The sequence below is a fragment of the Astatotilapia calliptera genome, chromosome 11 (assembly GCF_900246225.1).
Source record: "Astatotilapia calliptera chromosome 11, fAstCal1.2, whole genome shotgun sequence".
NCBI classification, from domain to species: Eukaryota; Metazoa; Chordata; class Actinopteri; order Cichliformes; family Cichlidae; genus Astatotilapia; species Astatotilapia calliptera.
The window spans coordinates 35,253,586-35,276,119 of NC_039312.1; the positions used below are offsets into that span (position 1 = coordinate 35,253,586).

The 22,534-nt window shown below is 46.0% G+C and overlaps 1 protein-coding gene across 2 annotated transcripts in view; it reads left to right on the forward strand.

The window, feature by feature from the left end:
* Positions 1-22,534, forward strand: part of cpne4a (copine IVa) — a 97,783-nt gene that overhangs the window by 51,892 nt on the left and 23,357 nt on the right. For both annotated transcript variants that reach the window (XM_026183902.1, XM_026183903.1), the window contains exons 6-8: positions 1,547-1,630; positions 2,986-3,075; positions 14,862-14,960. In XM_026183902.1, coding sequence (XP_026039687.1) covers positions 1,547-1,630; positions 2,986-3,075; positions 14,862-14,960 — 273 coding nt within the window. The remainder of the gene's footprint in view (positions 1-1,546; positions 1,631-2,985; positions 3,076-14,861; positions 14,961-22,534) is intronic.

Consider the following 22,534-nt stretch of genomic DNA (forward strand, 5'->3'; position numbering starts at 1 on the left):
CGGACTCACTGCTGGAGCCTCTGGTGGACGTTAGAGGAACTGCAGGTATTGGCTTCTTTTTCAGCAGTTTGCAGAACATCTGCACCAGCTCAGCTGCAGCGTTTCAAAGTACATAATATAAATACAACAACAAACAGAACTTTGGAAAGCTAAGTGTACTCTAAGTAGTTATAGTGCGTCTGTCCCATACACCACACGGTCACAGGAAGACCTTTTTAGTTTAGGTTAAATGATGAAAAGTAAAAAACATAAATAGTTTTTGATGCATGTATCAGTGTTTTGCATTAATGAGAAATGACACATCCTGATAGCATTGTGTGGGGTTACAGTACTCAGAGCTCACAGGGCTAACATTCAAACAGCCACCGTGAACATGAGTGGGAGTCATCAGTCACTGCAGGAGTCTCAGGCATGGCGGGCTCTGAAACCCACGCCACAGAGTGTAACCACAGCATCAGTGAAGTAATGATCACAGCGACAGGGTAAACATCACAAGCCTGAGAGTCGCTGACGCTTTCTGTACTTACTGAATGAAAGCATTACTCAGTGGTTACGTTCATAACGCAACACAATCACCTCTGTCAGCAGATTTTAAAACGTTTCATGTTAAAGCAAACTAAAAACAAAGAAAAGAAACAAGACGCATTTAAAAACTGATCCAAGTCTGGAGACGTCAGTAAAAATCCAGAAGACAGAAACTCCGCAGAGGAAAACAGACAAAGGAGTTTTAATTATTACGATTATTTAAACCTTTAAACATTCATAATGTGATTTCTTTTTTTTTGAACAGGGGAAAATAATCAATATAATTACATACAGGAAGTCCAATCCAAAACAGGACATCAGGGGAAGCCAACTATCAAAGTAAAGCAGAGACAGCTGCACACCAAACACAACAACAGAGGCAGAAAACACAGAAACACCAGAATAACCAGAAAATCCCAACACAATCTATCACTAACACTACTGATCAGAATGATATTGGTAAAACTGAACCTCATCACTAGAACAACAACTAAGAAGTGAAAACAGGAACCAAAAGCGTCTAATATCACAAAAACTTATTAAAACTTCACTGAAACCAAACCAGGTTTTTATAACTTACCTGTTTATTATTGTGGGCGTGGCCTCTTTGCCTGACAGATGGGTCCCGACACTGAGACGTCTGAATGTTGTTGTGCCCTGGAGCATGTTAACGTAATCACATTACACAGATAATGTGCAGCTTTAGCTTTCCGATCCATGACCGTGGATTCAGCTTGCTGACTAAGCTAGCTATGGTTAGCTGATATTGTTAGCCTCGTGCTCATTTTAGCTCCAATAAACCAACATGTGACAGCAACAACTCTAAACTCAAGGATCCAAAATGTCCACAAACCATCTGGTGGCTACGTCCATCTTTTATATCCAGTCTGTGCTGGTTTGGAAACAGACTGTGGACAAACACCAGGGGGCGCTGCATGTAAAGCCAGTATGAACATGATCAGACTGGATGTCCCGACTGTGTCTCTGGTGTTTGCAGTGAACTCTGCGTTTGTACTTTTAGGACTTCTTCAGTAAATCGGATCCGTTCCTGGAGATCCACAGACTGAACGATGACGCCACGCTGCAGCTCGTCTACAGAACGGAGGTACAAACACACATCGACACACTCGCGTCCTCCACTCACACAAACACCACCGTTAACATTAAAGGCTGAATTATTCAAACTGGATTCAACACATCATCCTATCAAAAACAGTGGAATACAGCAGTCCACTTGTTTACTATTATTAATAATAATAATGCTTCGTGGTTAGTTTTGGTGTCATAAAAGTCATGTTTTGTAATCTGGTTCATGGTTCTTCATGTGAACAGTGAGTTCAACTTTAACTTGTTTCTACGACTTTGCTTAGATGGACTTTGGTGACCTGGTAGGTGAATGTTCCCCCAGAGGTATTTCTTGGCTGACTCATTGTGTTGATCTGATTTTCAGCCTTCTGTGTGTCTGCTGTGTCTCTTTGGGTCATGCAAGCTTTGCACTCTCCACCTCCCTCGGTGGGATTCAGGCGGACGGAGAGTTGGAAAAGACAACATATACTCGAAAGAGAGAAACTTGCTTCTGAGAGCATTAAAGCTCTCAGTCAATGCAGTTTTGTTTATATATATGTAAGCTGCTGAGTCGTTAGCTGTAGCTGCACAGCTGGGATTCCTCTCATCCGTCAGCACATTGAGATTTTTCAACAGGTCCCACAGAGCAACAGTCCTCCCCAGCTGACAGCAGGGACATCCTTTCTGATTACTTCCTCCCGTCTCCAATTTAGCTCCTTGCCTGCGGCTCAGTGTGAAAAAAGCAGGCCGCTGTCAGGCAACAAGTTTCCCTGGATGGAGGCTGTGCTTCCATCACATGATCGTAGAAGGTCATGCAACAAGTTGACAGCTGCTTCCAGCTCCCAGCTGCTTCACCCTGCGTGGTTATTATAAAGCTGGAGAGCAGGGTTCGACATAACCAGTGGCCCCATAAAAGCTGCTGATTGGCCAGCTGCTGGGCAGGGAGTGTTTCCACCAATCAGTTTGGAGCAAGCCCTCAGTACCAAAAAGTTTCTTTCTTGCAGTCAGCTGTCAGTTTGCACATTTAAGGAAGTCTCTGACCTTATCGCTCTTAGTGGCATGGAAACACGAGGAGAGCGTTTCTCTTACACCTGTGAGTAAATGAAATCCAGGCAGACTTAAATGAGCCAAAGATGGAAGAAAAATGTGTTAAAGCATCATTTTAATTAACACAACACACACTTCCAGGAAACACACCAGGCTGGAAAAGCGAGGATGACTCCTTTCAGCCAGCGGTTCTCCTCAGAGCTGCTGCAGGTTTACACCGTTTAGGACGCAGCAGGACGCAGCAGGACGCAGCAGGACGCAGCAAGACGCAGCAGGACGCAGCGCTCCGCTGAGACGCAGCGCGAGCTGTTTTTAGACCTGACCTTGCTCTGTGTTTGTCTCTCTCAGACCGTCATGAATAATCTCAATCCTGTGTGGAAAACCTTCAAAGTTTCCCTCAACTCGCTCTGCAGCGGAGACCATGAACGCAAACTGCAGGTACTCACACACACGCACGCACACTTTGACTAAAGATCACAGTCCACCACACACACATTCCCACAGCTCCTTATTCCTCACAGCCACTGGGCTGTGGGAGGAACCCACTCAGGAACAAGCAGAACACAGAAACCTGCGAACATCATTTCCAGAGACCTTTCACTGACAGTTAAACGGTGTTAAAACCAACAGTTTTTGCACATTTTGCTGAAACTGAACTCGATTTGGAGAAACATCAAAGTCATTAGACGCTCTGCTGTTCATCCGCTCTGCAAGCAAACCAAAGGTCATGACCCTGACCACAAACAAAGTAACAATCTGTCCTTTGAAGTTTTAACAGTTATATGTAAAGTCTATAAAATGAGGCAAATTGATGCTAATTAGTGTTGAGCGAGCTGGATTCTCTTCAGGCCTCTGACCGTCACAAAAGGAGCTGATGATTTTTGGCTCACCTGCACTTTCATATAGACAAAGAAAAAATTGAACCTCCGAGGAAGTCAAGGAGGATTGTAGGATTTCATCCAACTATGATCACACATCACACTGCGAGACGGAAACTGACACATCAGTGCTGAACAGCAACAATTCCCTTAAGGCAGGATGGACAGATAGATGGAGAAGGCTACGTTCACACTGCAAATCCGACTTTTCTGACCCTCTGCGACACATCTAAATGGCCTGTATTTATATAGCGCTGTACTAGTCCCTAAGGACCCCAAAGTGCTTTACACATCCAGTCATCCACCCATCCACACACACATTCACACACTGGTGATGGCAGCTACATTGTAGCCACAGCTACCCTGGGGCGCACTGACAGAGGCGAGGCTGCCGGACACTGGCGCCACCGGGCCCTCTGATCTATCCGATCGTGCTATGACAGGGTGAACGGCACAAATCCGATATTTTCAAATCCAACCTGGGTCACTTTGGTATGTGGTCCTGAATCTGATACATATCCGATGTTTCAGAAAGCGGCTGCTGTTTGATGGTCATGTCGCATTAAATCCGTCACTGACACAAGACAGACGCCGATTATCAGCCTCTGCACGGAGGTAGCAGCCACTGCTCAAACACACGATGAACTATTTACAAGAATTTATTCACAGAAATTAGATTCAAGGTTAACACAAGAATTTACACGAGTAGAAGCGACACAGGGCAGGGGACCGTGGGAGATCGAGGCCAGGAACTGATTAATCACGGGGAGGCACAAAGAGAGCGACAGAACGGAAACTTGGCAGGTTTAGACAGTCTTGATCTGAGGGAGGCGTCCATGAGAGTGTCGTATGTGGGGAGATAACACGTTGAGATGTGGAGGTCCTGTTCCCCTGAGGGCATGATATGACAGGCAGGAGGGCAGGCAGGTAATCGAGCTGATCATTGGGCAGACTGTAGAGGAGAAAGCAAACTGAAGCAGCGCCAAAGAGTGAACACAGCAGGAGGTGAATCCGGTGGAACGCCAAAGGCAGCAGGACGAACTGGGGAGGACTGGAAGGAAGTGCTGGTTTATAAACCGTCCTGCTGATTGAATGAGGCGCAGGCGAGATGATGGAAGCTCCGCCTCTGAGGACGGATCCTGGGATACAGCCCACACAGACAGGAAAACAGACAGTTATCACTGAGTGATTTTTCCTTCTCGTCGTTTGTCTGGACCCGACGTCGAGACTACACATGGAGCAAAGAGTCCTGGGAGATGTTTCATCATAAAGCCAGACTTTGATCTTCTGACAGCTGATGAAAGGACAAAAACCTCTTTTTATAAATGTCTCCATGTGGCTGCAGTCAGAGCTGCTTTTACTTCCACTGCTGAGTTCGTCCCTGTGCTGCGACCCTGTGCACGCTCGTCATGTCCTCACAGGTTGCAAGTGCACACAGTCTGCTGTCTCTTGTGTCAGTCGATGGATGTTGTGGCTCCAGTCTAAATGCAGACGTCTGATTGGCTGCAGCAGCAGGTCAAACTTCAGTCAGCAGGGAAACAAAACTTTTCATTCTTTGTTTATTCGAGTTTTATTGACTGCTGGAATTTTTGCACATTTCCAAACTAACTTTGCATCGACTGCTTCACCGAGTCTCCTGCATCTTTTCTGTTGCTTGTAACCTGAAACTACGGCTCCGTTTGTCCCAGAGACGGGAGGTTTTTACCTGACAGAGCCGAGTGACTCCAGAGGAACACATCCATCATCGCTCTTCCTGCCCTCTATTCACTATCCACCATTTTTGACCCGAATTTCCTTCAATCAGTCACGGGGGCCAGAGGCTGGACCCCTGTCAGCAGCACAGAGATGAGGTTTGAGGAGGTCAGCCACCTCCAGTGAAATGATCAGCAGCAGGACAGCGGGATGTCCCGAGGGGAAATGGATCCAAGGAAATGATGAATTTTAGATTGCTGCAGACTGGGGGAGGGCTCCTGTGATCAGAGGGCAGCCTGTGCTTCCAGTTCCAGCTTACTCCCTGCAGAAAATATAAATGTGTTTTAATAGAAACCTTTTTGTAATACGGTGTAATTCCAAAGTTTACAGTTTGTGGTTCTAATTTCTTTAATTTCACGAGGATCTCAGAGTAGAGCTGCTGCTCTTCCACGTAGAAAGGAGCCCTTTCACGTGCTTCAGGGTCTGAGTGAGGTGTTTCCAGGAGGAAGGAGATGTTTCAGGCATGTTCAGCAGCTCCTGAGAGGAGACCCGGGCCCTGCTGGAGAGATGATAACTGTGAGGAGACGAGGTCCGGGTATCTCCATTTGAATGTTGGAGCTGGAACGAGATACAAAGCAACGAATAGATACAGTTTCTGCTAATTTATGACATTATAATCCCAAGTGTTTTCTGATAAGTGAACAACTTTAAATAAGTTTCCCCCTGAATATTTCCTCCCTCCAGTCCAGCAATCTTGCGTGCGGTTGTTCCGTCTCTGCTAAACCTCCCACAGCCGTCACACTTCACACACAGTTTTTGGAGAGGCGCCTGCAGCGGTGGGACGGTGGAGGAGTGAGTTACATGGATGACACAGAATTACAAACCAGAGCCTTTTTAATCAGCGAGATGTTTCCTTAAGGTGTCAATCACACGTAAGCAAATATTACAACTGCGCCGTTGGAAATTACTGTTGGACATGTTGATGGTAAAGTTAAGACAGGAGGAGGGAGCCGGCTCAGGTGGTACAGCGGGCTACCCACTAATTTCACAGCTGGCGGTTTAATCAGCTCCTGCTGCCCGCTGGCCTCCGGCTGGTTCAGCCGGGAGGAGAACCGGTTTACTTTTACAACAAAACATTGTTTTCTTTCTGACTGTTTCACATTAAAAGCATGACGTGCACTCACAGCCACTATGACTTACCTCCACATTTCTGTTACCTCTTCTGATTCAAATTAAAGTTCAGCAAACTGCAGTTTAGAAAATGCAGGAATTTATAAAAAAAAGATTTCAAAGTAAGAAAAAAGAGCCAGCTAATACAGACGAGGCGCCGAGGGTCAAATTATGGCAAAACACTTTTAAAAAGCTTAGCAGATAAAATGGAAACGTTGACTTTAAATCTGATCTACTCCACGCACACGGGGATTTCACTGACTGCATAAATCACAGCCACGTTTAAGACCTCCCTCACTAAAACCCTGCTTTCTTCTTAGTGGGCGAATTCTGGAAGCTTACCGAGGGGCAGCAGGCAGGCTGTTTGTGTCTTTACTTGTTAGAACTGAGCTGCGATCCTCCAGCAAGACTTTCAAAATAAAAGCGATCGCACTGTTCTCAGATTGATCAAGAAAAACTGCTACGATGCCCAAACACTGATAACACAATCTGCTATTAATGAGAAACAGGAGGAGGAGCCAGTGCACTGAAAAACAGGAAGTACTCTCAGGTGTAATCCTTACAGCTGGGGAGGAGCTGAGAATAACTCTTGAGATCAGCAAACAGGCAGGTAATATTAAAATTCACCTGCAGACATGAATCCCGTCCGAGTGGAGGTTTGTTATCGTTACCTGAAGCCATTTTCATCAGAGCCTGTGCGGCTGTCAGGTTAAAGCTGCACAGAGACGAATAGAGATGGACTTTATTAAATGGGGTCAGACAGAGGCAGGCTTATAGCTGCTGGATATCATTTAATGGGTTCCTGAAGGGAGACAAATAAAGGTGATTAATAACTGTCATCGGCAGCTTTAGCAGACTGAAGCAGGCTGTTTGCTTCATGTTGTTCTGCTTCAGGCTGAAAACCTGCTGCTTCTAAAAGCTCATTTAGCGCCGAGGCCCAGTTACTGCGCCTAAACATCCGTCATCGAGGAGAAAACCTTTCAAATTAAAATGCTGCTCTGATATTAATGTTTTATTTTTCCTGTGAGGTGAACACAGATGTGGGGGAGGTTTCTGTTACATGAACAGCCCTGTGTCTCATAGCTCCAAACACCTGGATAAAGCTCAGTGTTGTAATTATCTGTTTACAGCTGCAGTGAAAATCCACCCGAGCTGGTACGATGCAGAGACTGGCCGCACTAGCTAACTTCCTGCTAATTACATTTTAGTGCCTTTAGCCAAAAGACAGAAGAGCAGTCGTCGGCTGGGCGACGTATCACAGGCAGCGGTTCACCACTGTGACGCCCACACAGAGTTTTTGCACCAACAGGGTGATTCCCAGATTTCTGTTAGCTGAAAATGTGGCAAAGGGGGGCGTGGGAGGGCTAAAAACTATCTAGATAATAGGAACAACATCTAACGTTTATGTTCTTAAAAAATGTGAAAAATTCAGCAAAGACCTCACACAGGACTGAGGAGATTCATCTGCTGTTCACTGTTCACCCATCAGAAATGTTCTCAGAGGAAGAGCGCCTGTCAGGAAGCCATTCTTAGTGAAGAGAAGTGGGAGGAAAGGCATTCTTGGTTCAAATCATCATCAGTATGTATGGTAAATGGACCAATTCTTATATAGTGCTTCTCTGATCTACTTAAGTCCCAAAAGGTTGATTCTGTTCATCTGGACGTTTCAGTGGGAGAAATGTTTCAGGCTCAGCTGGCTGCAGGTTTCCAACCTTATGAACAGCACATTTGCACCACTGAATGAACTTTTTATGAGGTTCGGGAAACATGCAGTCAGCTGAGCATGCATCAAGATACTCTACTTAAGCACTTCATGTCTCGTGACACGTCTCATTCGCCAGTAGCATTAGAGATCTTATCAAAATTCATAGAATTACAGATGCTGAAAAGAATAGTCAGGTGTTGAGCCACCAGATGCAGTAACATCTGGAAACATCTGATTGACAGCAGCTTCATTTTTCACCGTGACAATGATCCAAACACACCGTCTGTGGAAGCATAGATAGATGAAGGTTGTTAGAATTGTACAAACAGGTTTCATTAAATCGCTGCACCTGCTGTTCATTTTTCTTACAACAGATAGAGAAGTGAGACTTGGCTCAAGATTCTTGCACAGTGCTGTTCATTAGGCAAGGTAAAGTCTTTATAGCTGCACAATAACTTATACCCTGTATTATAACATCATGAGTCCTAACTTCAATTCAATTCAACTTTATTTACACAGCGCCAAATCACAACAACAGTCGCCTCAAGGTGCTTTACATTGTAAGGTCGACCCTACAATAGTACATACAGAGAAAAACCCAACAATCATATGACCCCCTATGAGCAGCACTTTGGCGACAGTGGGAAGGAAAAACTCCCTTTTAACAGGAAGAAACCTCCAGCAGAACCAGGCTCGGGGAGGGGCGGGGCCATTTGCTGTGATTGGTTGACGTGAGAGAAGGAAGACAGGATAAAGACATGCTGTGGAAGAGAGACAGAGGTTAATAACAGATATGATTCAATGCAGAGAGGTCTGCTAATACACAGTGAGTGAAGAAGAAGTGCATCATGGGAATCCCCGGCACTTCCCCCCTAACTTAATGTTAAAAACGTTTTTGTGAAGTTGGACCCTTTACACACAAACAAGACACATCATCATCATCATCATAGTTTATTTATATAGCACTTTAAAAACACACAAGGCCGACCAAAGTGGTGAACAATAGAAACATAATAGATCCCATAAGAATAATAAATACGATAAAATAATAAACATAGCAAAAACAATAAAATACAAGCCAGTCAACCACTGAGTCAAAAGCCAGTGAATAAAAATGCGTTTTCAATCTGGATTTAAAAACCAGCACTGATGTCGATCGCCTAATGTGAAGAGGAAGATTATTCCAAAGCTTAGGACCCACGATAGAGAACGCTCGCTCTCCTCTCAGTTTCAGCCGTGATTTGGGGACTGAGAGCAACAGCTGCTCAGCTGACCGGAGCGAACGAGTGGGGACATAGGGCTTCAGCAAATCAGACAGATACGCAGGTGCCAGACCATTGAAAGATTTAAAAACCAATAAAATAACTTTAAAATGAATCCTAAATTCAATTGGAAGCCAGTGCAGGGAGGCCAGGACCAGAGTAATGTGCTCAAATGTCCTTCTACCAGATAAAAACCGTGCCGCAGCATTTCTGGACTAGTTGCAGGCGTGTCAGAGTGCCCGGTCCAACCCCTGTTAAAAGGGAGTTACAATAATCCAAGCGTGAGGTTATAAAAGCGTGGATACCAGTCTCCAAGTCACGCCTTGAAAGAAAAGGTTTGACCTTCGACAGACGCCTGAGGTGATAGAATGACGATTTCACCACCGCATTCACGTGGCCATCAAAGGTAAGTGCAGAGTCGGTTTTTAACCCAAGATTGGTAATCGAGCTCTTCAGGTGAGGGGTCAGAGCAGCAAGGTCAACATCAGGGATATCAGAGGAACGATTCGGGCCGAACAGAATTGCTTCCGTTTTACGTTCGTTAAAATTTAAAAAGTTTAGAGCATCCATGACTTAACATCACTAAGGCAATCAAGCAGGAGTCTAATTGTGGAGCTATCAGAACGACTGAAAGGAAAATAAAGCTGGCAATCATCAGCATATAGATGAAATGAAACTTTGTGTTTACGAAAGATCGCACCCAGTGGCAGGAGATGAAAACAGTAATGGCCCAAGAATAGATCCCTGTGGGACACCCCACGGCAGAGGGGCCACAGAGGACGATGACGAGCCCAACTTAACACAGAAGCTCCTGTTTGACAGATATGATTTTATCCACAGGAGTGCCAAGCCAGAAATGCCCACACAAAGCTGTAATCGAGAGATCAGCAGGTCGTGATCCACTGTGTCGAATGCAGCAGTCATATCTGGTAGTATAAGCACTACATGTTTACCACAGTCCGTCGTTACCAGGATATCGTTCATAACCTTTATGAGAGCTGTCTCTGTGCTATGAAACGGCCTAAAGTCGGACTGAAAAACTTCAAACATATGAGAGTTGTTTAGATAATCCATCAGCTGAGTGTGAACAACCTTTTCCAAGATCTTACTCAGAAAAGGAAGTTTAGAGATGGGTCTACAGTTTGACTGAACTGAAATATCTGAGCCTGGCTTCTTAAGTTAGGGGTGAATAACTGCATGCTTAAACTCGCTTGGTACTTGACCTGACAAGAGGCTGGTATTAATTAGGTTCAGAATATGTGGTCCAAAAGTAGGAAACACCTCTTTCAGAAAACGGGGATGAGCAACATCATTCGGAGAACCACACGGGTTAGCAGTTAACACAAGCTTCTCAAGTTCAGGTAGAACAATTGGTTGGAAAGCAATAAGCAAATTTAAACAGGGAACATCTCAGCCGGGTCAACAAAAGATAAAGTGGAGGGTCTCAAACCGGCAACCTTATCCACAAAGAAATTAAGAAACTTATCACACATAACCTCAGAAGACTGCAAAAGAACACGATCCTCTGCGTTCAGTACAGAATTTATGGTATTATACAAAACACGAGGGTTGTGTGAATTAACAGCAATAAGTTGTGAAAAATAGTTTTGAGTTTTTGGCGGTCTTTGCTGCCCTCTGGTAAGCTTTCCAGCTCGCCTTAAGAGCTTCCAGAGAGATGTAGAGCCTGTCCTTTTTCCATCGCCTTTCACATCTAATGGCTCGAGTAAAATCGGTTAGCCAAGGACTGGCCTTGGGTTTACACTGCCTGAGTCTTAGAGGTGCAACAACAGAGTCCAGATGAGAGAGTAATCCGTCTACGGAGGACGACTCAGAGGGACTGGACACAAGTTGTTCAAATCGCGTTGAAAAATGCTCAGCAGCATCTGAGCCGAAGGCTCGATAGCATCGCGTAGGTGCACGGACGTGGTGACAGCACTTCTTTACAGTGGGACACAGACACTCCCCTCCGACTGTCACTGTGAATATATAAAGAGTCACGTTCACTTCCCAGCACACCTGTTCACCCCGCCCCTGCGCCGCCCCGGGAGCTCGCTGCGTCTGTTAGAGTTTGTATTGTTGATTGTCATTTATGCTTAGAAATATTTAACCATAGATGCTTAGAGGTGTATAATCAATTGTGTAGTGATAAGTTGTGTGATCTTTAACAGGCTACAGAGGCTTGGTGTGTATTCCACACTAGAATGCACACCTACATCCTGGGAGCATGGGAAAGTTCGTACCTTGTCTTAATTGTTTTATGGTAGGATTAACGTAGCTACGTCTGTTCTAGTCTAAGTGCTTTTCTGTTTAGATGAACTGCTGGACTTCCTCACCGGGGGGGGTCTAGTCTACCCTCTTCCTGACCAAGGATGTTTGACCCTTTGATCAGCCACACACACACACACACACACACACACAGGCAAGGTACTCTTTGTTTGTATGTAGACGTCGTATGTTAATGAACCTATGCATATTCATGTAACCTCAATAAAAGGACAATGGTACGGGAGGACGGACGAGAGCGACTGGGGTCAAGCGAAGGGACGGCGCTCTGTCCGGTCTCTCCCGTGCACGAGTAACATGAAGAACTTTGCCTATTTGTGTCTTGCTTAGCAGTGTAATTATATTGTCTTCAACGTTCCAGCGGATGGGTTCAAGCTACAAACCTATCAGCGTCACCCCTCCTCTGCAGCCGGCCAGAGACCACACCCACGCCACAGTTTTATTTTAGTACAGATGTGAAGATATTTGACACACCTAGAAAGAATGAGTGATTTTACAACAAAGCAGCAGAAAATGATCCAAAATGCTGAAGAAAGAAGAAATACTAAAGATGAGTTATCTGCAAACTCAGGACGAAAACATTTAAGATCAGCAGGATGAGAAAGGAGCGAGCGAGCAGGAACAGCTCGCATTATTGTTGCGTGACACCGGCTGCCGGTTATCGACGTTAAAGGTGAGGCTGCTCTCTGAGACAGGACATCACAGGTCTCAGGATTTGGGTGATGCATCCTCTGAGCTGCTAATGCAGCTGAGTGAATGAAGCCGTGAGTGCGACAGCTCATTAAAACTCTCAGCGTGTCGCCTCTCAGGTAGATGAATAGAAAGCGCTGCGATCCCTTTTCCTCTCTTTAATCCCGGATGGCTCTGCTAATTTGTGCGAAGAGGAGGTTTTTACACAGCTGCTGCCGTCTCTGCTGCTGCTGATCTTCAGTATAATGAGGAGGGAAGGACACACACACACATTTACACCCAGAAATAATCAGGCTCACAGTAACGTGTGCATATAAAAGCAGATGCAGATTTACCCACACTGATCTAATTTGCTCGCACACTTGACTCCAGATGTTTGCGACTCATCCCTTCAGCAAACACAGACACGTTTTTACCAAAGTCGAGTAGTTCTTCAAAGCTTCGACGAGTGTTTGGGCTCATTACTGCCGCAGGGCGAATCCTTCTCAGAGATCAAAACAGAGGGTGGAGGATGTCTCTGAAGGATGGTCAGATTTGAGTCTGTGTGGGTTTGATGTGGGGTTGTATCGTCTTCTGTTTCTGTCACTAATCCCTGAGATTCATCAGGAAATTCAGCTTTTCCACAGTCCTCCACTGGTAGACGTCCTCTGAGCCCACAGGAGGGTTTGTACCTGTTTCTGAGGATGTTCCTGATCTTCTGATGATGAAGGTGCTCATGGCCCAGACAGTAGAATGGCTTATTTGTTGCACAGGTTCTGCAGTCGTGTCTAACTGGGAGTAGGTCAATGAGTTAAACCTGCAGAAGACAACCACACGTGGTACTTTTAAAGAGCGGGGAGCTGGTCTGCTTGGACCTCCTTCGACTCCATCGCCCACTCTTTCACGACATTAACGCTCGGGAAATTTGGGCACAGCTGAGGTTCGGGTGGGCTGAGGATCTCATCTGTGCTTTGTGTGGATGATGATGTTCAATTTGCTCATGTTTAGACTCACGCTGGTGGTCTGCAGCTGAGTGTGAAGAACTCTGATGGTGAAGTGTGGGCATGAAGGCAGCGATGTAGATCTCACCAACGGCCTCGAGCTGTGGCTGGTGAACGAAAGAATGAGATGGTTCATACAAATGATGGAGGTGAGCTTCCTCTGAAGGGCGTCTGGGCTCAGCCGTAGACACGAGCTCAGACTCCCTGAAGAGCTGGTTGGATCAGGAGACCGAGGCCCATGGTTTGTCTTTCCTTTTTCAGGTTTAGCCTCTAAACTCACCTGATTTAGTTGCTGTTAATTGCATTCATCAGTTTTCAGCTGGAAGCTTGAGGCACAGATGTGAACCACAGCTACAGGTTGGTTTAGCTGGAGAAGCTGCTGAGGAGGAGTCAGTCTGACCTCTGACATGATCAGCATCAGCGATCTGCTTCGTTCTGACGGATGACGCAGAAACATAGTCAAACCTTTTTACATGTCAGAACGTTTCTAAATCCTCAAACTTCCCGAGTGTTTCCAGGATTACAGAGCTCCTGTGTAGAGCCTCTGAGCACGCACTGGGAAAACAGTGACTCATGAAACTCTAATTGGTCCTCACAAAGATGGATGTTCAGTGAAACTCCTGCATGAATATATGAAAAGATTAAACCAGCAGAGTGGAACTGGAACACGAGACTGTGTGTGTTTGTAAAGCCATGCAGCTCTTCCTCTCCGGCTCGCAGACTGCCAGCGCTCCTCTTCACCTCCTCCCATCTATTTTTCATGAACCCTGTCAAACTGTCCTGGATTCAGTCCGCCGTCTCTTCTCGTTTACTTCCCGTTCTGGTCACGGTGCTGCCAGCGCGAGCTGTCCGCTCACTCCGCTGGGAGGACTCGTCAGGTGGACGAAGCCTCCAGCTGGGCGTTTCTTTGAAGTGCGGTACAGTGAGGTTTAACTCGGGCTCGACACATCCTCATATTTATTTCACATCCTAACAGCGACGCTCTGAATCTACATATTAATGACACGAGTGTCTGTTTCCATTGCATCACCGAGCCGCTGCTGCATTTGTTATATTTCGCTTTGAGTTTTACTCAAGTTTATTTTCACAGTTTCAATGAATGTGAATGATTTTTAAAAGCTGCACCAAACTAATATCTTTCTCTCTACATGCCTCCTCGTGGTTTCAGTCTCTGCTGCCCAGAGAGACGCGGTCGACTCGTTAGAAACCACAGTGTGCCGAAATAAACCAGAAACACAATCATGTGAATGCAGGAAATCCTATTTGATGTGGAGGCTTGGACAGACCTCCTCCTGCCATGCACCGCTCACACCTCAGCTCCGGGCTGAACCGCTTCTGTGTTTCGATTTGCCGAACAAGCTGTGACCTAAAAACAACAAGAACAAAAACACAGGTTCAGTCTGAAATGATCTCCTTCAGTTCAAGGCAAACATCCAATTAATGAGCGAGCAGAAGCTTTGTGGGTCACAGCCGTAAATAGCAGGACACGGAACAGTGATGAAGCTGGGATCCGGCCTTGGATCATTCGGATGGAATAACTGTTTCTGTGTTTGTGTCCACTCAGTGCACCGTATGGGACTGGGACTCAAACGGGAAACACGACTACATCGGTGAGTTCGAGGCTACGTTCAAAGAGATGAGAGGCGCCATCGATGGACGGCAGGTGAGGCTGTCCTCTAAAACCTGAGCCGACCGCGTGTGATTCATACTTCAACTCTGTCTTCTGAGAGCGTGTTTGAAGCGTGATGCGTTCACTGACTGTTGTAATTGCTGGGAAATGATTGTGATTCAGCTGTGTGTTCTTTGACTGTTTACAGGAAATCAAATTAAATATGTGTTTATGTGGATTTATAGGATATCAGTTTCATGTACATGACAAGCCCGACGTCCCGGGGCTAGCGATTCTTCCAGTCGGGCTACCAAAATCTATCTCTGCCCTGCCCGTCGGGCTATCGTAGGAAGGAAAAATATATGTCAATGCTTTTGCATTCTTTCAGAAATGTAGCTGGGTAATTATGTCATTGGCATCGGTGAGCCACTGTCAATATGTGACATATTGAAATCGCGTTTGAATTTGCGCTTGTTTTTTTGCTTTCACTTTGCAATCGTGCGAACTGTGTATAGAGAGCGACAGCACTGATCTGTGAGTGATGATAATTTGCGCACCAATTCCTCTGACATCGTCTTATTAATCGTTAGCTTACTATGCAAACATGACAAGTGAAATCTCCCGCAGCTTAAACATGTGAGAGGTTGATCGCGCAGAGAATCGCTGAGCTTATGTGAGTCCGTGTGTAAAAGCAGCAGGATATATATTTTAGTTCTGCTGAGCCAAATAAGACAGGTCAGGGTGAAGAAGTGACAGCCAAAGAAAAGCTTACCACAAAACGGAGAAGTTATGACAAATCAGACTATAAGGCAAAAAGAAAGTGCAGCTTTATGGTTTCATGGACAAAAGAATTTCTGTGGCTGCAACATGACGAGCTAAATAACCAGGGCTGCACATAAGTGGTCCGCAGGTGCGCATTCGCTGTCAAAATAAAAAACGCGCACAAGATAAGAAGTTGCAACGCGTGTTTGCGTACATAAGATTTTCTGGAGGAGGACAGACATTTGTTTAGAACTCTTAAAGATGTCGAAGAAGCTCCTTTAAGCAATTACTGTGATGTTCCTCCACCTCCAAACAAATGTCAGAAGGAGTCCGAACCACAAAAGAAGCACGTATTCTCGGAAAAGTGGTTGCAGGAGGTGAGCTGGCTTCAAACAAATGATGAACGCACAGAGATGTGGTGCAGAATGTGCCGTGAAAATCCCCCTCTAGCGGACAAAAACAGCTTTTTATATGGACGCAAACGCGCGTTGCAACTTCTTATCTGGCGCGTCTTTTATTTTGACAGCGAATGCGCACATGCAGACCACTTATGTGCACCCGTGTAAATAACATAATGTTCTGCCGGGTGTGTTGTTGGTTTTCTCTCGATTTCTGAGTCGACAAGCGCCTTTGTTACTGGGACCAGTCATTTTAAGAAAGGCCCCCATTAGAACCCATGAGAAATGCAAGAAATGCATTATTGCTCATTCTGCAATATCTTTCCCAGAACAAACACCAATTGCAAATAATATACTAAAAATAAACCTGAAAATCAGTTTAGAACAGCTACTATGTTGCAAAGAGTGAACTACCACTGGCACAATTTAGCAGTCTTTGCAAACTTCAAAAAGCAAATGGCCTAGATCTTGGTTCCACTTGCCTCTTACCTGTGACTTCAGTGGAGATTTCAATTTCAGGATCTGACACAGACGGATTCATGTCCTACACAGTTCTTACAAGTTCATAGAACTTTCTGTTCAATTAGAACCAAGTATTTGAGTTGATGATTGTAATTTTTATACAATGTTGTAATTTGTTTTTCAACAATTTTTTGATTAATGTTTTGTTTCCTTTACAATATTATACATTAAAGTATAATATTGTAAAGGAAACAAAACATCAATCAAAAAATTGCTCTCTTTTTTATTTGGGCTACTTAAATTTATTTTGGGCTACCAAAACTGAAGAGTCCCTGCCCGAAGGGCAACCAGGGATTTTGAAATTTTGCGAGCCCTGCACCTTTGTTAGCTTAGCATGAATCACATCCAGACCCCTCAAGTATCAGCCATCCTCACCATCAGTCACTGGAAAAATACAAATCCTGCCTAATGAGTCAGAGCTTAACTCCTGCTGGGAACCATCCAGTTCTTGGATTCTTGAAGATCTAACTTTGACATGAAACATGTACCCAAACATGTCTTCAGGCCACGGATACCCCGCGGTCATGTGAGCAGTATCCCTTGATTGCAGTGGCCTCTTCCAGAAGGATCATTGTTAAAGTTTGAGGAACTCGATGGGAATTTAAAGGCGATGGAGTTTGAATTCCTCAGATCTTGATCCAGTCTGTTGGATATGCTGGAAAAGCTTCCAAAACATAAACGGTGTACTGCACAGGAGAGCTTTAGAGCAGTCGATATCAGGCAGGTTATTTAAATGTTTGATGCCTGACGTGTAGCCTGATCGTGTCATATTGTACCAGAAACCTCTCATGTAGTTTTCCTCCTGCTGGAGCAGCTACAGTAGATGCAGTTAATATTTAATTTGCTCTGCCCAACGCTCCTGAAGGAGAAAGCTCCCTGTGAGGCAGGTATCTGTTCACCCTGTTTCTCCTTCAGCTATTCAATCAATTTAATGGCTCAGTGAGAGTCAGACTGAGCGACACCACGGCTCACACGCTGTGACACGCCATTACAGTTACAGGGTGAAACGAATTCACTCACAGACTCTCCGAGAGACAGCGAGGCAGCCCTGCAGGAGTCTTAGGTTTGCCAGTTTATAAGTGAATCACCGAATGTGTGAAAGCTGCGCTCTGGAATTCTCTGCATCGGCTGTTGTTTGTTTTAGGGTCGGAAAACCGGGCGGTGACAGTTTTAAGTCCGCCTAATTTCTTTCAAACTTTTCATATAAATTCCCCGTGTTCAGCTGGCATTCGTCTCCACATTTCAATAAGATTTCCAAGGAAATCTTTTGCAGCTGTGACACAAACCAGAGATTGCTCTAAAACAGAAAACACCGTTAATGTCTGTGTTATGATGGGGGTGCATCTTCCTTCAGCTGCTCCCTAATCCACAAGGGTCTTCCAGATGGATGCAACATTTATACATCGCATGCCATCCTGATTCTCTCAGGAGTTTTCCAACAATTTCTCTTACGAGGTTTCCATTCAAAGGAGAGACGATCAGAAGATGCCAGCAGCATGTGACGTATACCAACAGACACCTGATGTTTTCAGAGTCATCCTTCAGTCAGCGTCATGAGGTTGTCAGACAATCTCAGCTGGGTGGAGGTTCTGACGGAGCGCTCCATCATTCTGCCCCTTCTTCTGGATCTGCTGCTCCCACCCAGAGGGCGGGGCTTACGACACCAACTGTTTGCATCTATAATCCAGTTTTGAGTTCCCTCCCCAGACGTCTTAACGCCCACTCACATCCTGGGCCATCTGACCTCAGGAAATCACATGATAGGGATGGGGCCAGGTTTCACAATAAGCTCACCTGAAACTCTGGCTGATTGTGACCCACACCTGCTTTCACACCTGGGCTCATGTGATTAGGCAGAGGATCAATAGGAGGTCCACGACACTCCCACAGGACTTAAATCTGGGAATCTCCACCAGCTGCTCTTAGAACTGAAGAAGCTTCTCGGATGAAACGTCTTCAAGAAACTTAAAGAAGTCCTGACGCTTTTCTTTCCGAGCTCAGGCCACACCAGCACAGCTCCTCCTTCATGCTCCATGGTGGCAACCGGACGTGCAGATACTCCAGTTTAGAAACCGGACTGACAAACAGAGTAGCCTTATTATTACAGATGAAACAGGAGGAATGAGAAACAGCCTGGGGAGTGGTGACCTATAATGATGACCTCTCTTGAGCTAAACACATTTGAACTCGGCAGGTTGAAGCACAAAAGACCTGATCTCCGTTAGGTCCTGCACCTCCGGGTTTCCAGAAAAGCACCAATTAGCAGCGAGACCACCCTTTAAAATGCTCCTCGGGGGCTAAAGTGCCTCCGAGGTTATTTAGGCAGAGGGTGTGAAGTGATTACCCCGAGAGCTAATGAAGACGCAGCTGTCAGAGAGCAGAGCTGCTGCAGAAAGGAGACGACCGCTAATTAAGGCGCTCTCCGACTGTCCGTTAATGCCGTTCTGCTTACAGACGCTGCGGCTGTGAGTTTTCTCTGGAAATTCCCTGAAGATGACAACACACGGCTGAAAGGCCAGGAACAATCAGCTGCCGAGGAATCCTCAGCTGTCTCATTATTGATTACAAAGAGCCCAACATCTTCACTGGAAGGCTGTTGAGCGGCCGTACGACAAAACCACATCCCAGTTTTCATAAACCCAGCCAGCTCGGTGAGCTGTGTCTAATATTCTGTCTGTAGTCTTTGGATGACATCACATAAGGATATGACCACAGACCGCACGGGCAGAAAACACGAACGTGTTCACTGTGACCTCATCGGCTGGTTTGGATGTTAGGACATCTTATTGAAATGTGGAGACGAACACAGCTGAACACAGCGAAGTTATATGGAAAGATTGAAAGAAAGGACTTAAAACTGTCGCCGCCCGGTTTTCCGACCCTAAAACAAACAACAGCCGATGCAGAGAAAACCTCTAAGATGTTTGCCTCTCCAAGAGACGCCTGTGAGTGTCTGAGGAAAGCACACACAATAAATACAGAGGTAACGAGGGAATACGTAACAGCAGGCAAACACAGCTGAACCTAATCTGACACACAAGACAGGAAGGAAACACGGGACTGTCAAAGTAAAACAGGGAATACACAGAAAGCAGGATAACGAGATGTAACACGGAGCACAGGCGAGGCACATTAAGACATTTAAACAGAACTCAGATCACAGGAACTGCAGTTCTATTGTTTTTATTGTTGGAGTCTATTTTCAGCCCTGGAGGTTATGCAGCGCACCAAGAAGGAAAACTCCTGACTGCTGTTTGAGTCGTTGCAATGGGCGTGCATTTTATCTTCAGCGTGAAACCTTTTCTTCACGCTGCTGGAAGCCAGCACAGGAGGAGAGCTTGTTCGCCTCCCACAGACACAAAGAGCCGTGCTGTCAGTCCCACTCTCGCTCTCTCCATTCTTCTCCTTTTAAATAAAATGTCTTTATCGGCCTCCTTCCTCAGCTGGCAGCTTCCTCCTGACCGGCGACACGGAAACAAGAAGCCCCCCCGGGCTGAAGTCTCCGGGGAGCTCCCCGTTCTTCCGTCCGTCCTCCATCCCAACACAAATAGAGTCACCCGGTCTCGGCGGGTCTGAGTGAGGGAGTCGGGGCGAATCCTCGGCGGTCTTGTTTGTGCAGCTGAAGGATTGTGTCCCGCTGCAGCTGCCTGTGGTTCATGCTTCTGTCTGACAGCACTCTGGATTTAAACGGCACCTCTCCAGGAAGCTGCTTTCACCTGAGTGCAGGGACGAATCTTACAAAGACAAATGTGTTTGTGGTGTTTCTGCTGAGGCTGGATTACACACAGCGCTCAGAGGCACGTCTGTAATAATTTCATCTGCTCGATTTGCTTCGTCCACTGGAGTCAAATACAGCCCGGGGACGTCGACCCTGGTACCTAACCTGATACAGCATCACTGATCTGTGAGCTCACAGGCGCCATAAACACGGGAAACAAGAACAAACTCTCTGAGAATAATGGATCAGAGGAACTGCTGAACTGCAACCAGCAGCAAAGTTCTTTATTATTGTTACAGACGCTGCCTTTAATAACAGTTTGGTTCGTGTATATAATCTCAAAGAATAGTGACTCTCATTGTTATTCCTTGAAGTCCTTTATTTATCTGACAGACAAAAATAATCATTTTACGACACTCAAAATGGTCAAATATTCACATATTATGTCTAATATTGTATTATAATATTCTAATAATATTATTCTAATAATATTATTAGAATATTATTAGAATAATATTATTAGAATATTATAATAATATTATTCTAATAATATTATTAGAATATCACTGATGTCACTGATGATGTCAGAGGCTCTGCTCTGACATCACAGCGGTGCTCTGTGCCGTCCTGATGACCTTCTGCAGACGCTGGTGTGAAGTTGGAGGGGTGCGCATCAGCAGAGTCTCTGTTAGCGTTCCTCCCTCCCTAACTCCCCGCCCTCGGCAGGCTCGCCTGCGCTGCCTGTGTCAGCTGACCTTGTGGTCTTTGAGTGTGCTCACCCAGTGGCCTCATTGCCACCCGAGCACAGTCACGCACCCTCTCCACCCCTGCTTATCGATCAGGGGCTGAGTACGCCATCTCCACTCTGTTTCACGCCCACATGTGGTGACACGCTGCCCTCTCACGCTGTTTTTCAGTGGATTTCGCCTCCATGTCGGCCCAGATCACATCTCCTTTAAACGAGCGAAAATCACTGAGATGAGATCTCGCTCTTAAAATGTTGGCTGAGAGCAGAATGAACAGAGTCACAGTCAGCCAATTAAATCACGGAGAAGCCGCTGTGTCCACAGACCTTCAGCTCAGAGGCTTCAGACGTCACTTCCTCTGTTAGCGTTGAGCCGGCACGACAAACTGCCTCCATGCCCTGATCCTCACACATCCCCACAGAGAGTTTAAAGATTTATTTGCATTTAGCAGAGATTGTTTGTGTGTCAGCGGCAGCAGCAGAGGCAGCGATGCTGAGCTCAAACAACACACCATAACTCTGGGAGAAAAACAGGAAGGCGACGGTGCCGCTGTCGCTTTCGTGTCTTCTGATTGGACAAACAGACTTCCTGCTATGGAAAAAAACAGCACCACCTACAGGATGAAATTAGATTGCTGCAGGCCTCTGTTATGAAGTCACCTGAGCAGGTGATCGGGGGCGGCGGCTGCAGGCTGCAGGCTGTTAGCTTCCCATTAGCAGGCTGCCATCATCCCCACAGCTCAGACAGACAGTCTCAGACACACTGATTTACCTGAGGAGGAGCAATTATCAGGGTCACCTGGAAGAAGCAGCTGCTGTTAATGTGAGGTCACTTTTAAACCTGTCAGCGAACGATTTATTGATCGCACACGCTTCACTTAGAAAGAGCTTCTGTAGGAATCATTCCACAGGTCTGTGATCAGGTCTGTGATCAGGTCTGGCTGTGATCAGGTCTGTGATCAGGTCTGCCTGTGATCAGGTCTGGCTGTGATCAGGTCTGGCTGTGATCAGGTCTGGCTGTGATCAGGTCTGCCGGTGATCAGGTCTGGCTGTGATCAGGTCTGGCTGTGATCAGGTCTGCCTGTGATCAGGTCTGTGATCAGGTCTGCCTGTGATCAGGTCTGGCTGTGATCAGGTCTGTGATCATGTCTGTGATCAGGTCTGTGATCAGGTCTGGCTGTGATCAGGTCTGGCTGTGATCAGGTCTGCCTGTGATCAGGTCTGGCTGTGATCAGGTCTGTGATCAGGTCTGGCTGTGATCAGGTCTGGCTGTGATCAGGTCTGTGATCAGGTCTGTGATCAGGTCTGGCTGTGATCAGGTCTGGCTGTGATCAGGTCTGTGATCAGGTCTGTGATCAGGTCTGGCTGTGATCAGGTCTGGCTGTGATCAGGTCTGTGATCAGGTCTGTGATCAGGTCTGCCTGTGATCAGGTCTGTGATCAGGTCTGTGATCAGGTCTGTGATCAGGTCTGGCTGTGATCAG